At 45.7% G+C, this 13760-nt stretch overlaps 1 protein-coding gene across 1 annotated transcript; it reads left to right on the top strand.

Moving 5' to 3' along the window:
• Positions 1-743: 743 nt before the first annotated feature.
• Positions 744-13354, top strand: ANKRD9 (ankyrin repeat domain 9). The gene is made up of 2 exons (XM_027849231.1): positions 744-987; positions 11699-13354. Exon 2 carries the CDS (start codon positions 11771-11773, stop codon positions 12677-12679), a length of 909 nt encoding a protein of 302 aa, XP_027705032.1. The 5' UTR covers positions 744-987; positions 11699-11770; the 3' UTR covers positions 12680-13354.
• The last annotated feature ends 406 nt before the right edge of the window (positions 13355-13760 follow it).

The raw sequence follows: 13760 nt of genomic DNA, 5'->3' as shown, positions 1-13760 counted from the left end.
CCAGAGTGAAGAAAGGGCTTGTCCAAGGTCACAGATTAGCCGGTGGCGCTCCAGAACTGGATATGCCCGGGTCTGTATACTTGTAGTTCACCGCACTGCTGCCTGCAAGGCCTGGACACATGGACACCTGGGGGGGGGGGCGGCAAAAATGTCTACAAATCATCGAAGAAAGAGCATTTCCTATTTTTAAAAAAAGAGAGAGAGGAAAAAAAAAAACAATCGAAGAGCGCCGGCGTTTGGAGTAGAGGCCAGCAGCCTGTGTCCTGGTTCTTCTCGGAGCTCCCAGTTACGCGTGCCGGGGTTAGCCTGGGGGAGCCGAGCCCCTGCGTTATCTTGGGAAAGCCCCCTGCGTGCAGGGAGGGGGGAGCCAGGGAGTCTGGGGACCTTGCACACCACGGGACCTTGCACTCCAATATGCATTTGGGGGGAGGAGGGCGGGATCTGGGGCAGGACTCCTGGCTGCCAGGGAAGCTGAAGCGTTTCAGCAGATCAACTTTCCCAACCACAGTGTCAGCTTACACCTCCCCAGGGCTCCCGTGGGCTGCGGAGCCCCGGCCCTCCCCTAGGCGCCCGCGTTCTAGCCTCCCGGCGGCCAGACAAGTTTCCCCGAACTTTTCCTCCCTCTCCGTTCCACCCACCTCTCTCCTCTTTCCCCCATCCCCGCCCCGCGCCCTGTGACGCACATAATGGTGCAGGGCCCCGTCCCCGGGGCCGCGGCCAATGGGCAGCCGAGGGGGTCCCTGGCGGGGACCAATCAGCGGCCGCTGGACAGTTCCGGGGCCCTGACCTACCCTCCGGGGCTGCAGTACACACCGGGCGTTAAAGGCGGCAGCGGCGAGTCGCCTCTCCCTGCATGCCGGGGCCGGCCAGAGCCGGTTGGGGACGCGCGGGTCGCCGAAGGGAACCCTGCGGGGCAGTGCCTGGGAGCCGAGAAGTGCCTGACTGGGCCGGGAAGGGAAGACGCTACTGCCGCTTCCACCATCCACTGTGAGTACGGAGCCCGGTACCTTCCTTCCCCGGAGCCCAGCCAACTCCCCTTCTTCCCCTGCGTCTTGCCCTCGGCGCCCATTCATGTGCACGGTAACATCCGTGCATGCTAACACATGTGTCCACATGCATGCACTCAGGCACATATATGCATGGGTGCACACTCACTGGACAGCTCACCTCTGTCTCCCCGGGGCAGCTAGACACACCTCCAGACCGCCACTACAGCAGACTCAGCCTCAGCACAGCCCCCGCCCAGTGTCGGCTCCTTTCCTAGCCCTAGCCCTTTCCCACAACCCTACAGTACCCCTTCCCCAAGACCCCTATCCCCCCACCCCGTCCCTGTCCGAGCCTTCTGTCCCCGGAGCTCATCCGGAGACCCGGGCTGGAGCCAGAGCCGAAACCGATCCTTCCCCTCCCCCTCCCCTTTCTCCCCACGCTCCCTGCGAGAGGAATCCGCAGACCGGCCTGCTGGTTTTGTGAGCTTTATGCTTCCCGGGGTGCAGGGGGAGCTCCTGGCTAGAAAAATCTTTCCCCCTCCTCAAACTGGCCAGGAAAATGAATGATTCAATGACAGAAGCCTTTCCTCTTCCCCTCCCCCTTCCCCACTGATATCTGTGTAACACACACCATGTAGGTAGTATATCTATATAACCTGCACACCATTTTAACATATCCATATCAGGCAAAGAAAGTGGGTGGCACAGAGGGATGCCAATAATGTCCATTATGCCCCACCGGTATCCAGTAATGTCAGAGATCTGGAAGAAGAAGGGACCCAGAACTCTGGTTGACCTCCCCTCCCCCCCTCCAGGATTTTTTGAGGATAATTGATGGGGTTGCTAGAGGGAGGACCTAGATGGATGAGATCATTGATTCACTGAAGTGTATAATACAAATGCCATGTTATATCTTTGTTGTGTATAACCTGTGTCTCTATAAGGTACTTTTTGTAAAAGATACATAAAACATAACCATTCACATTTATATCTTCACTTATTAAAAACCTGTAAGATCAGATAGTTATTACAAATATTATTATCCCCATTTTGCAGGTGAGAAACTGAGCCTCAGGGAAATTGTGAGATACACATACTAGAGTACACAGTGTCAGGCAGTATGAACCCATGACGCTCCAGTCTTCTTTTCACTGCAGTATTGCCTCAAGATACCATAGAGACGTAATGTTTATCTATATAGTGTGCATATCGTATAGCACACACATATATACACACACATAAAACAAAAGCCAACTTTGCTGTCAAGAAAACAAGATTCAAAGTCTGTCATAGACACATAGTAGCTATATGACCCTGGGCAAGTCACTTAACCCCTTAGTGCCCCAGTCTTTAAGACTGTAAGTTGCAAAATAATGGCAGATCTGCATTGGGAGAGGGAATTTCCTTCCTCGGGGATGCCATAACACCAATATAATTTAATATTTGAAAAAGAATTAAAGCATACATATCTGTATGTAATGATAGCTACAGCAAATACATTTGTAGCTGTATATAACATTTATAATGTATCGTGTAACAAACAGGTATGCACATATTCCTTTCGACTGGAAACTGCACTGCTCCACCACCTCTTAGTAGGACTTGGCCTCTAAGCCATGTCTCTAGCAATGGGAGCAGGCAGAACTCAACCATCCATACTCTCTCACTTAGACAACTACAAAATCACTTGTCAGAGTTAAGATACAGCGTAAGGACAGTCAGGACTGAATTTATGGCTGGATTTAAAACATTGCAACACAGTAGGTGCTCCAAGAATGTTTGCTGAGTTAATGATATAGTAGAAGCAGCAATCCAGGCTTGTGCTGTCATGAAACCCTCAGTCTGACCTGGGAGATAGGGCTTGACTAGACACCGATGAAGTGCTAGATGATGTGGTTTAAAAAAAAAAAGACAAAAACTCTTTAAATGTACCAGAGAACAGAAACCAGGGTAGGTCAGGGTGGTTCTTGGAGAATGTAGGACTGGAGTTGGGCCTTAAACCCAGGGTAGGATTAATAGGGAGAGAGAGGGGGCATTCCACATAGGAAGAACGTTGGGAGTACGAGTTTAAGCCAGGCAGCGAAGGGCCCCTACCCTTCACTGAGGGCATTAGGAGAAAAGAAGGTTGGAGAGGTTAAAGAGGGTCAGATTTGGAGACAGCTTGAAAGGCAGATTGAGATTATTCAACTTTAAGCACTGGATTTGGACTCCCAGGTCTTGGGTTCAAGTTCTGGCTTTATTTAGTACCAGTGTGATCTTGGGCAAGTCAATTTAACTCCTCTGTGCCTTACTTTCCTTATTTTTAAAATGAGAAAGGTTGGATTAAGATACTCTCTGAGGTCCATTTCAACTCTATGATCGATCATTGGATTGCCCATGGTATGAAATAGGGAACTTTGGCAAATTCTGGAGTAGGGGAGTGCTGCATTCTAAACGATGTTTTTTTATTTGTTTTTTTTTGTTTTTTTTTTTTTAGTTTTTAGGCAATTGGGGTTAAGTGACTTGCCCAGGGTCACACAGCTAGTAAGTGACAAGTGTTCGGTATGAGGCTGGATTTGAACTCGGTCCTCCTGACTTCAGGGCCAGTGCTCTATCCACTGCGCCACCTAGCTGCCCCCCCAAATGATGTTTTAAGGAAAGAACTCTGGTAATGTTGGAGTGTGGGATGGATTGGAAGAAGGATACCGAATTTAGGGAAGGCCTGGCCCTCTTGCCCTCAGAGAACCCCCAATCTGGTTAGAGATAGACACTTAAATAGATAAAAGAACAAGACTTTCTTTCCGTTCCACACAACGTAACCTACCCTGATTCTTCCCTGATATTCTATCCCCATCTCCATCTGACCCTTCTGTGCCTTCCTCCCTACCAGGTCCCTCATGCCCTCTGTCTCTTCAATTCCTCCTTCCCATGTTTCCATCGAGTAGAACTAAGTAATATCGTCCTCCCTGGCTAAACCATATTTGAGATACTGTGTATCACATTTTAAGAAAGATATTAACAAGGCAGATTATATTATTTTCAGAGGAGGGCAACTGGAGTGGTAAATGAACCAGTCAGTCAACTATTTATTAAGCTCTTATTATGTGCCTAGATATTGTGCTAAGTGCTGAGGATACCAGAAAGGCAAAAATTTGGCTCCTTCCCTCAAAAAGCTCACATTCTAATGGGGAAAGCAACATGCTAGTACACGCACCTGCAAGATACAGTGTAAATAAAAGATAATCTCAGAAGGAAGGCCCTAGCTGTAAGGGAGGGAAACTGGGAAAGGCCTCCAGCAGAAGGTGGGATTTGAGTTTAGTCGTGAAGGAAGCCAGGGAAGCCAGATTTAGGAGAGGAGGGAGAGCATGCCAGATAAGAGAGACAGTCAATGCAAAGGCTTGGAGGGCAGAGATAGAAGCACTGCCATTTTAGCTGGATCATAGAAAGCATGAAGGAGGGGAGTTAGTAGAAGACTGGAAAGGTAGGAAGGAGCCAGGTTGTGAGGGGCTTTAAATGCCAAAGAGAGGATTTGGTATTTGATCAAGGAGGTAGTAGGGAGCCGTGGCAGTTTATTGAGTAGGGGAATGATACGGTCACACTTATGCTCTAGAAAGGTCACTTTTGCAGCTGAGAGGATGGATTGGAGTAGGGGAGAGAATAATTAGAAGGCCAGTAATGGTAGGTAGTAATACTCTAGGTGTGGGGTGATGAGGGCCTATACCAGTGTGGTAGCTATGTGAGTAGAGGGAAGAGGATGCATACAGCAGATGTTTTGAAGGCAGAAACAAGACATGATAATGGATCGGATTTGTTGGGTAAGTGAAAGTGAGGAGTTGACTCATTTGAGGATGACAGCAAGGTTTCCAGCCTGAGTGATTGGTAATAAATAGATAATGAGTTTTTTTGTGGACCATCAACCTATATGAGAAGAAAATGAAGAAGAAAAGACTTGGGGATGGATTGTAGGGGCCAAGGGCAGCTAGGTGGCGCCATAGTGCACAGAGCGCTGAGCCTGGAGTCAGGAGGACTCATCTTCCTGGGTTCAAATCTGGCCTCAGACACTTACTAGCTGGGTGACCCTGGACAAGTCACTTAACCCTGTTTTTCTCACTTTCCTCATCTATAAAATGAGCTGGAGAAGGAAATGGCAAACCACTCCAGTATCTTTGCCACAAAAACCCCAAATAGGATCATGAAGAGTGGGGCAGGACTGAACAACAATAACAAAAATAGGAGCATAATATAGCAGTATTTGAATATTTGAAAGGCTACTGTGCAAGAATGATTGAACCTTTTTTGGTTCCACAAGACAAGTAATGGTTAAAAGTTAAAGGTTAAAGATTCTATTTCCATATAATAATGCTACCAAAGAAGCAACATGTCATAGTGTTAAGATAGTTTGGATTCAAGCCTTGCCTCTTGATCCATATTGACTGTGTGACCTTGGGCAAATCACCACCTCTCTGCCACAGGCACCTTATTACCATTTCTGTAGGGCTTTAAGGGTTCACAAAATGTTTCACTGTGACTCTGAGATATAGATGGTATTATTAGTCTTATTTTGTTCTTCTGTCTTTTCTGTTGTCTTGTCAGATTGGAACTCCATTTGGGGTTTTCTTGGCAAAGATACTGGAGTGGTTAATCATTTCCTTCTCTAGCTCACTTTACAGATGAGAAAACTGAGGCAAACCCCAAGGTTTGGGGGTAGCTAGTGTCTAAGGCCAGATTTGAACTCAAGGAAATAAGTCTTCCTGACTCTAGGCCCAGAGCTCTGTCCACTGTGCCACCTAACTATCCTAGTCTTATTTTACAGATGTGGAAACTGAGGCAGAAGGCATTTAAGTGACTTGCTCATAGTCACATAGCCAGTAAATTTGTCTGAGGCTAGATTTGAACTTGGGTCTTCCTGAGTCCAGTGCTTTATTCACTGTGCTACCTAGCTGTCTCTAGACTAAAAGTTGTAGATCTATATTGGCAGAAGAATTTAATCATGGAGCTCCGCACACTAATAAAATCATAGTTCCAGTCCAAAAAAAATATAATACTCTTGATAATAGCTAACATTTTGGAGGGCTTTGCAGTTTACAAAACACTTCACATCTATCTATCTATCTATCTATCTATCTACATATCTATCTATATATATCTATATATACACATTTAATCTTATTACATATCAGTGACATCGGAGCTATCTGACAACGTATCAGATTGCCTAGGGAGATAGTGAACTCCTTGTCTCCAAAGGGACAAGACCTCAAATAGAGGCTGGATAATTCTTTGTCCAGAGAGGATTCTTATCTGTTTGGGAAGTTGGACTAATGCCCTTCTAACTCTGACATTCTGTTACGTCCTATGTTCTAAGGTCTCTTTCAACTTTAAAATGAGATCTTAGGCGATCGGAAGACCCTTTCTTGCCCTGACATTTTATGTTCTAGGCAGCTGGTTCCCCAGGGAACAGGCTAGAGATCTTGGGTAGGGGGGAAGTACTAACACCGGTGAGGGATTTGGAGGGGCCCCAATAGTCAGGTGTGACATTAGGTGGCTTTTGATTAAACCCTAGCTTACTTTAATTGGAAGTAGTTAATGAAGACCATGGACTGGACATTTCTGTCAAACTCTTCAGTCGAAGCTGAAGTGAAGGCATACCTGGCTTCTGGATTCCTTTGTCCCTGAATCTGCTAGAGAAGGTGAAATTGATTTGGAAGGACAGAGAAAGTGACAGCCAAGAAGCCTCAAGCTAGCTTTGCCCGTCCATGTCAGTTTTTCAGATTTGCTGCCCCTTCTGGGAGATTCCCTAGAGGCTGCTCAGACCAGGAATTACAGATGAATTCAACTGCCCAGACATTTAGTCTCTGCTTAAATCAGAACAAATTATACATTCTTGATTTGCCTTACTGATAATTTCATCCTCCAAAACGTGAAGGATGTGACTCTTAGGAAAACAACCCTGACAGGAAAGATCTATTTTCTATCTTAGAGTTCTTTATAGAGGAAGAGATAACAACATCAACAGCAACAACAGTACAGTAATAGCTAACATTTATATAGTGCCTACTATGTGCCAGGCACTGTGTTAAGTGCTTTACAATTATTATCTTTCATGATCCTCACAACAACCCTGGGAAGTAGGTGCTATCATTACCACCATTTTACAGATGAGGAAACTGAGGCAAAACAGGTGAAGTGACTTGCCCAGGGTCACATAGCTAGGAAGTGGCTAAGACTGGATTTGAACTCAGGTCTTCCTGACTTCCAGACCCAGCACTTTATCCTTGGCATAGTCTGACATGCATCCATGGTGATCTGCCTTCTCAAAATCTAAAGGCTTCATTCTTGTACTCAACATATCCTAAACAGAGTTCCTTCTCTTTTTCCTTTGCTCTTCTTCAAATGTCCCTATTTTCCCCCTTGAGAACAACACTTAGGTTCATACCTCTGAGTTGTCCTTAATAGTTCCCTCAACTCACAAAGTCCCTACATGGTTCAGACTCTTATTGCTGCCACATGGACTCTTGTCTTGCCTCCTGATTGGTCTCTTTGTTTCTTTCTTTTTTCCAGTCCATTCTCCACATGGCTGCCAAAATCATCTTCCTAAGGCACAGGTCTTCACCATGTCATTCTCTTGCTAAAAAAACCTTTCAGTGACTCAACTTGGTTTAAATTCCTCCACAATCTGGTTCCCACCTACTTTTACAAACTTACTTCATCATACCCCTCCTTCACACACAATATATTCCTGTCAATCTTGTCTAACTAACTGTTAGCCAGATCGGATATTCCTCCTCTTTGTGTCTTTGCACAGATTAAGTCTATGGCGAGGGTCCCCTTTCTCACCTCTGCTTCCTGGAATCCCTGGTTTCCTTCAAGGCTTTCTCGGCCACTTTCTTGAAGCTGTTTGTTTTCCTCCAGTTGTTAATGCTCTTTCCCTCCTCAAAATATCTTCTCTTTACTTATTACTGTGGATGTTACATTGTGTCTTTCCAGAAGAACGTAAGCTCATTAAAGGCAGGGGCTGTTGCATTTTGAGCCTTGTGTCCACAGTTCATAGCATATTGCCTTGTATACAATATATATTGCAGTATTGCCTTACTGGCCCTTCATAAGTAGCTGTTGAATTGAAAGGGCACTGTTGTGAGAGTCAGGAGAACCCTGGATTCTCATCCTTCTCCTGATGTTTACAAGCTGTGTCTGGGGGCTTTCAGCTCCTCACCTATACAATATGGATAATACCACCTGTATTAGTCTAAGCATGGCTTTTGTGAGAATTAATCAAGGTATAATTAACGTATACTAACGTGGTTTGCAAACCTTAAATTGCTGCATACCGGTCCACTGTCATTACTCTATGGCCTAACATTCTACAGGGAAGTCAAGTGGAAAGGGAATAATCTCAGTAAGGGGACCCTTAAAGATGCTTCAAAAATAAGCTTGTAATGAGTAAGAAAAGAGGAAGCTGTCTAAAGAGACTGATGTGGATGCATAGGAGACTCATTGATCATTAATGTTTTGAAAAGACGTGTTGAGAAGTTGGAAGCAGGGGCAGGTGTACCTGAAAGCTAATAAATGAGAAGTGTTGAGGACACTAAAGCTCAGAATGACCTAAAGTGGGTGGTTATCCTCAAGGATCATAGAGGGACGGGCTTCTTAGCTACATTCCAGACAAAAGAACAAAGAAAGGGATAGCACTGGTACGAGTGAATGGGGTGAATACAGATGCTGAGACAAGGCAAGACTTTCGCCCCTATTCTCTTTTCCCTACCAAAAAAATAGTAATTTCTAGGAATCTTAGAATGGTCAACAAGGAGCTGTAATCCAAGATATGTGAGGAGATGGTGGTTGTAATAATAATCCTTGACATTAATATAGTACTTTAAGGTTTGTGAAGTATTTTTTTTTATGTACATTCCCATTTGATCCTCACAATAACCCTGTGAAGTAGGTTTTGCTCTGCCCATTTTACAGATGAGGAAAATGAGGCTCAGGGAAAAGAAATGTCTTGTCCATGATCACACAACATTGTAAAGACCAGAGGCAGGATTGGAATCTAGGTCATTTCTAAGTCCCTGTTTCCGGGGTGCTTTGATTCTCTCCCTAGTGTGTGACAAGAGACCATCTAGTTGTCATGAATTGAATTCATGACATCAGGGCTGGATGAGGCCTTAAGAATGGTGCAATAGAAAGAATGCTGTATTCTGCAGTCAGAGAACATGTGTTCAAATCCTACCCCTGAGACGTGCTAACCTGGGCAAGTCACTTCATCCACCTAGGCCTGGCGGGAGGTGACCTTTGGGAGGTCCCTTTTAGCTCCAGATTTATAATTCTAAGATTGTTGAGTATCTTAGTTGATTTTTTTTTAATTGTGGAAAGTTAGGCCCCACAGGAGTAGAGATAGGAAAATGCTTGGTTTTTAAATTTTTATTTAGATTTATTATTTTTTTAAAAAAGGAAAGTGGGTAGGACTTTCACACTATAAACTGAGTTAGCTTGACTTTGATTCCCAGAACAACTCTAAGATATAATTAAGAAAAAATTTGTGAGCGTTTAGAAGGTGACATGTGCAGTTACTAGGAGCTAGTATGAGATCAAGAGCACAAGGTATGCCAAACCAATGTTGTTTCATTTTAAAAAAGTTTTTTGATAGGTTAACTAAACTGTTAGCAAGGAGGTATAAGGTAGTGAACAGGAGGCTGGTCTTGGAATGAGGAAGGTCTGAGTATCCTTGTACCCATGAAGTCCTAGGTTCAGAACAAAAGTAATAAAAGCAAACGTAGTTAGGGGCGTAGAGGGAATTCCACAGTTCCGTGTTTCAGTAAGACTTCAATAATATCTATCCTTTTCATCCTTATGGACAGTATGAACAGACGTGGGATAGATGATAATATATTTACTTAAGTACATTAACAACTAGTTGAATGAGCAGGCTTAAAGGGTAATTGGAAAGGTGAGCTGGAAGGTTTCTGATGCCTTGGTGATCTCTCCTTGGCCCTGTGCTGTTCAGAATTTTTAACAGTGACTTGAATGAAGCGGATATCTGGTGGGCTTATCTGACTTGTAGATATATGATTGAAAGCCAGGAGGGCTGACTCATACACTGGATGTCACAGGAGCCAAAAAGATCTCAACTGATGAGAATGATGGGCTTAGTCTAGCAAGGGAAAATTCAGGAAGGGCAAATATAGATTTAATCCAGCTGATTTTTAGAATCTATATACAATCCGAGGGAGTGTGGCTAGATAAGAGGAGAGTCTGTGTGAAAATAATCTGGTAGGTCTTAGTAGGCATATGAAATCAGCACTATGACTTGGCAGCCAGAAAGCTAACTTGATCTCAGATTTCAGGTTATGTTCATAGAGACATGATGTCTTATTTGATCAGTCCACATCTGGACTTTGTTCACTTGGGGTGAGTCTGTAAATCTTTCCAGCCTTACAATACCGCCCTTCCCATCCTCCCATAGCAACTAGGGTGGGGACATAGGAATTATTATTCCCATTTTACATGTTAGGAAACTGAGGCTCAGGGATGAGTAAGGGACTTGATCAAAGGCACACACAAAGTAAAGTTGGGACATGGGTGGTCCTGAAACCCAGGCTTCCTGACTCCCAGTCCAAGGATCTTTTCATAATCACATGGCTAAGTGAATCAGCATCCATCATATACCAGAGGAATGAGATGATGAGATGCTGGTTAGAGGAAAGGTGAGTCACAGTGGCTCTTTTCAATGTTTGTTTTAAATGAAGAACATGGCAGATAGTAAAGCACTTAGTACAGTGCCTGGCACATAGTAGGTGCCATATACTTATTCCCTCCCTTGCCACTTCCTTTCCTGGCAGAATGACTCGGAGCTTGGGGATGCCCTGAGCCAGGAACGTCCAGCTTCAGTCTTTGGAGCTCATGTGTGAGAGGGGCTTTCTAGTGTATAAATGAGGTACAAATGGGTAAAGGGGTAAGGGGGTATACTGCAGTCTGAAAACATTGAACCAACAGAAACAGGCAACAAAAGAATTTATAGTCTGTATTTATGGGGGGGGAACATGGGACTGAACAAGGCTTAGAAGACATCTCCTCTTCTTGGATTGATAAGGGAAAGCATTTTGAAGGAGGTGGAATTTGGGGGAACTATTTTCAATCAATCGGTAAGCATTTATTAAATGCCTCTATGTACCAGCCACTGTGCTAAGCACTGGGGAGACAGAAAGAGGCAAAAGACAGTCCCTGCCCTCAAGGAGCTTACAATCTAATAAAACCTAATAAAAGAAAAGACTCAGCTTAGAGGAAATTGTAGAAAGGAGACAATTCCAGGCATGTAATTTTCATTGACAACAGAAGCCAGTTTTGTTGTAAATTTGTGAGTTCATTTAAGTGCCCCATCCAAAGCCTTAACCCTGTGATGAACTCAGGCCTTACTGTGGGAGGGGCCTGAATGTGTCACTCCTCCTTGAGTAATTGTCTTTTAAAAGAGGAACTGAAGGGAGATGAGACTGAACCTATATATGAATAAAGTCTTTAATGGTGGAATTTTAGGCACAGAAAGGATTTTTTTTTTCGGTGGGGGGGAAATCTTCTTTGTATCCCTCAGATATTACTACATAGACACTTGCCATTTTGCCTATGTAAAGCCTCTTGTGAAGGTAGATATATGGTAGGGCTTCAAGGCCATTTTCAGGGTGAAGGGAGGATGGTTTTTACAATGCTACCCAGTTGACTCAGGTGTCTTTTCCTTCCATCAGGCCTGTCCACACTCTCCCAGCCCTCATGCCGTGGGTGCCCTGTGGCTCCCTTTGTGACACCAGCCCCGAGCCATGCCCTGGGATGTCAAGCGACAGGGTGGTGGCCTTGACGGGCCATCCCAGTCCCGGGCCCAGAAGCAATGCAAGAAGTCATCCTTTGCGTTCTACCAGGCAGTGAGAGACTTATTGCCCGTGTGGTTCCTGGAGGACATGCGGGCCACAGAGGCCTTCCACTGGGAGGAAGGTGGACGAGCCAGCACCTACTCACCCTCTGAAGCTCTGCTATATGCCCTGGTACACGACCACCAACCCTACGCCCACTACCTGTTGGCCAAGTTCCCCCGGGGGGCGCTGGCAGTACCTAGCCGCAATTTCAGTTGCTGTCAGTCTTCATCACCACACCTGGCCTTGGCTGTCCGATATAACCGTGTACATATCCTACACCGCATCTTGCGGACCATCCGTGACTTCCCAGATGAGGAACGTGCCCACTACCTGGACCGCCGGGGCTGTAGCCGTGTAGAAGAAGGCAAGACTGCTCTGCATGTTGCCTGTGAGCTGGCCCGACCCGAGTGCCTCTTTTTACTGTTGGGCCATGGTGCTTCCCCTGGACTGTGTGATGGTGCTGGCAACACTCCCTTGGACCTGCTGCTCCGGCGGGTTGGGCAGGACGCAACAGCCACAGCCACAGCTCCAACAGCTGGTGATCCTCTGGCCCTGCTTGACTTGCTCTTCCTCTACATGCCCCCAGGTTCCGCATCTCCCATGCAGAGGGAGCTGCTAGGTGACCGGGTCCGCTGGCAGCGCCTTCTTGGGGAGGAAAAATTTCAGTGGCTTGCTGGCTTGGCCCCACCGTCCCTATTTGCCCGGGCCATGCAGGCCCTCGTGAGGTCCATCTCACCCCGGCGCTTCCCCGAAGCCCTGGATGAACTGCCTCTCCTGCCATTCCTCCAACCCTTGGACTTAAAGTTGAAAAGTTAGGGGCTCAAGTGGACAGACGTCCGCCATCGTAGCTGCTACTGGAGTGTTGCAATGGACATGTGTGTGTGTGTGTGTGTGTGTGTGTGTGTGTGTGTGTGTGTTTGTTGGGTGCATGTGTGCAATGGGAATGCATGTGATATCATGGGATATCTTTCTACTGGAGGCAGGTACTAAGCACTTGTTTTATGAAAACTATTTTTCAGAGTTGTCTCTGGCACTTTACATATGTATGGAGATCTATATCTACATCTATAATGCACTCTATATTTTGTTTAAAAAAAACCAAACAGCTGACAAGTCGTCACTGGGGCTTTAGGGGGGATTCACACCAGCTGTTAGGGGACTGAAATGTAATGGAGGCTGTAAGGCTGCTACTGTAGTAGGAGGGATCCAATAAACACTGGGAGTCTATGTCAGTGGTGCCTTTTCTCTGAAGGCTTCCAGGTCCTGCTCATCTGGAAAAAGAGGGAGGAGGGGCAGAGGAAGAAAGAAGGAGGTGGTGGGGAGGAGAAGGAAGGGACAGGTAGGGAAAGGGTTGGAGAAAGAGGGAGCCTGGGAAAGGAGGAAGATTGAGGCTTAAAAGAACCTCTAGTCTGAGTCACGGAGGGGGACTGTGTGGGAGTTCATCAAGAGCTTTGTGGGCACCACCCAGTCATAGCTCTCTGAATCACTGGTTTTACTGGTTGTGTGTCCATTTTTTTCTTCCCACCTCTGTCTAGACAGCCATTCTGGACATAAGCAAGATTCAGCAGAAGGAGTCCCTGGCTGGGAGTCAGGAGACTGGCTTCTAGCCTTTCCTCTGCCACTGACTTCCTGTGACACCTTGAGAAAAGTCCCTTTCCCTTTCTGGGCCTGGATTTTATAAGCTATAAAAGAACGGTTTAAATTACATCGTTTTAAAGTTCCTTCCAGCTGTGACACTCATGTTCTATGTTTGATGATAACCAAAATGTCTTCATTGAGCCTTCCCCCATCCTTCTTTTAACATATGCTCATTCCATCCCTATGTCCTCTATGAGGGACACAGAAGAAGGAAGAATCTTAGGTCCTATCTAGGAGTTCCCAGAATGGTAGGAGAAGA

Source organism: Vombatus ursinus, unplaced genomic scaffold (assembly GCF_900497805.2).
Source record: "Vombatus ursinus unplaced genomic scaffold, bare-nosed wombat genome assembly UNPS02007284.1, whole genome shotgun sequence".
Classification (NCBI taxonomy): Eukaryota; Metazoa; Chordata; class Mammalia; order Diprotodontia; family Vombatidae; genus Vombatus; species Vombatus ursinus.
Note: the sequence above shows the minus strand (reverse complement) of the source record. Positions and strands in the feature narration are given on the sequence as shown.

Excerpts from the sequence above, each read along its gene's own strand:
- ANKRD9 (XM_027849231.1), top strand. The coding sequence starts at position 11,771 with ATGCCCTGGGATGTCAAGCGACAGGGTGGTGGCCTTGACGGGCCATCC.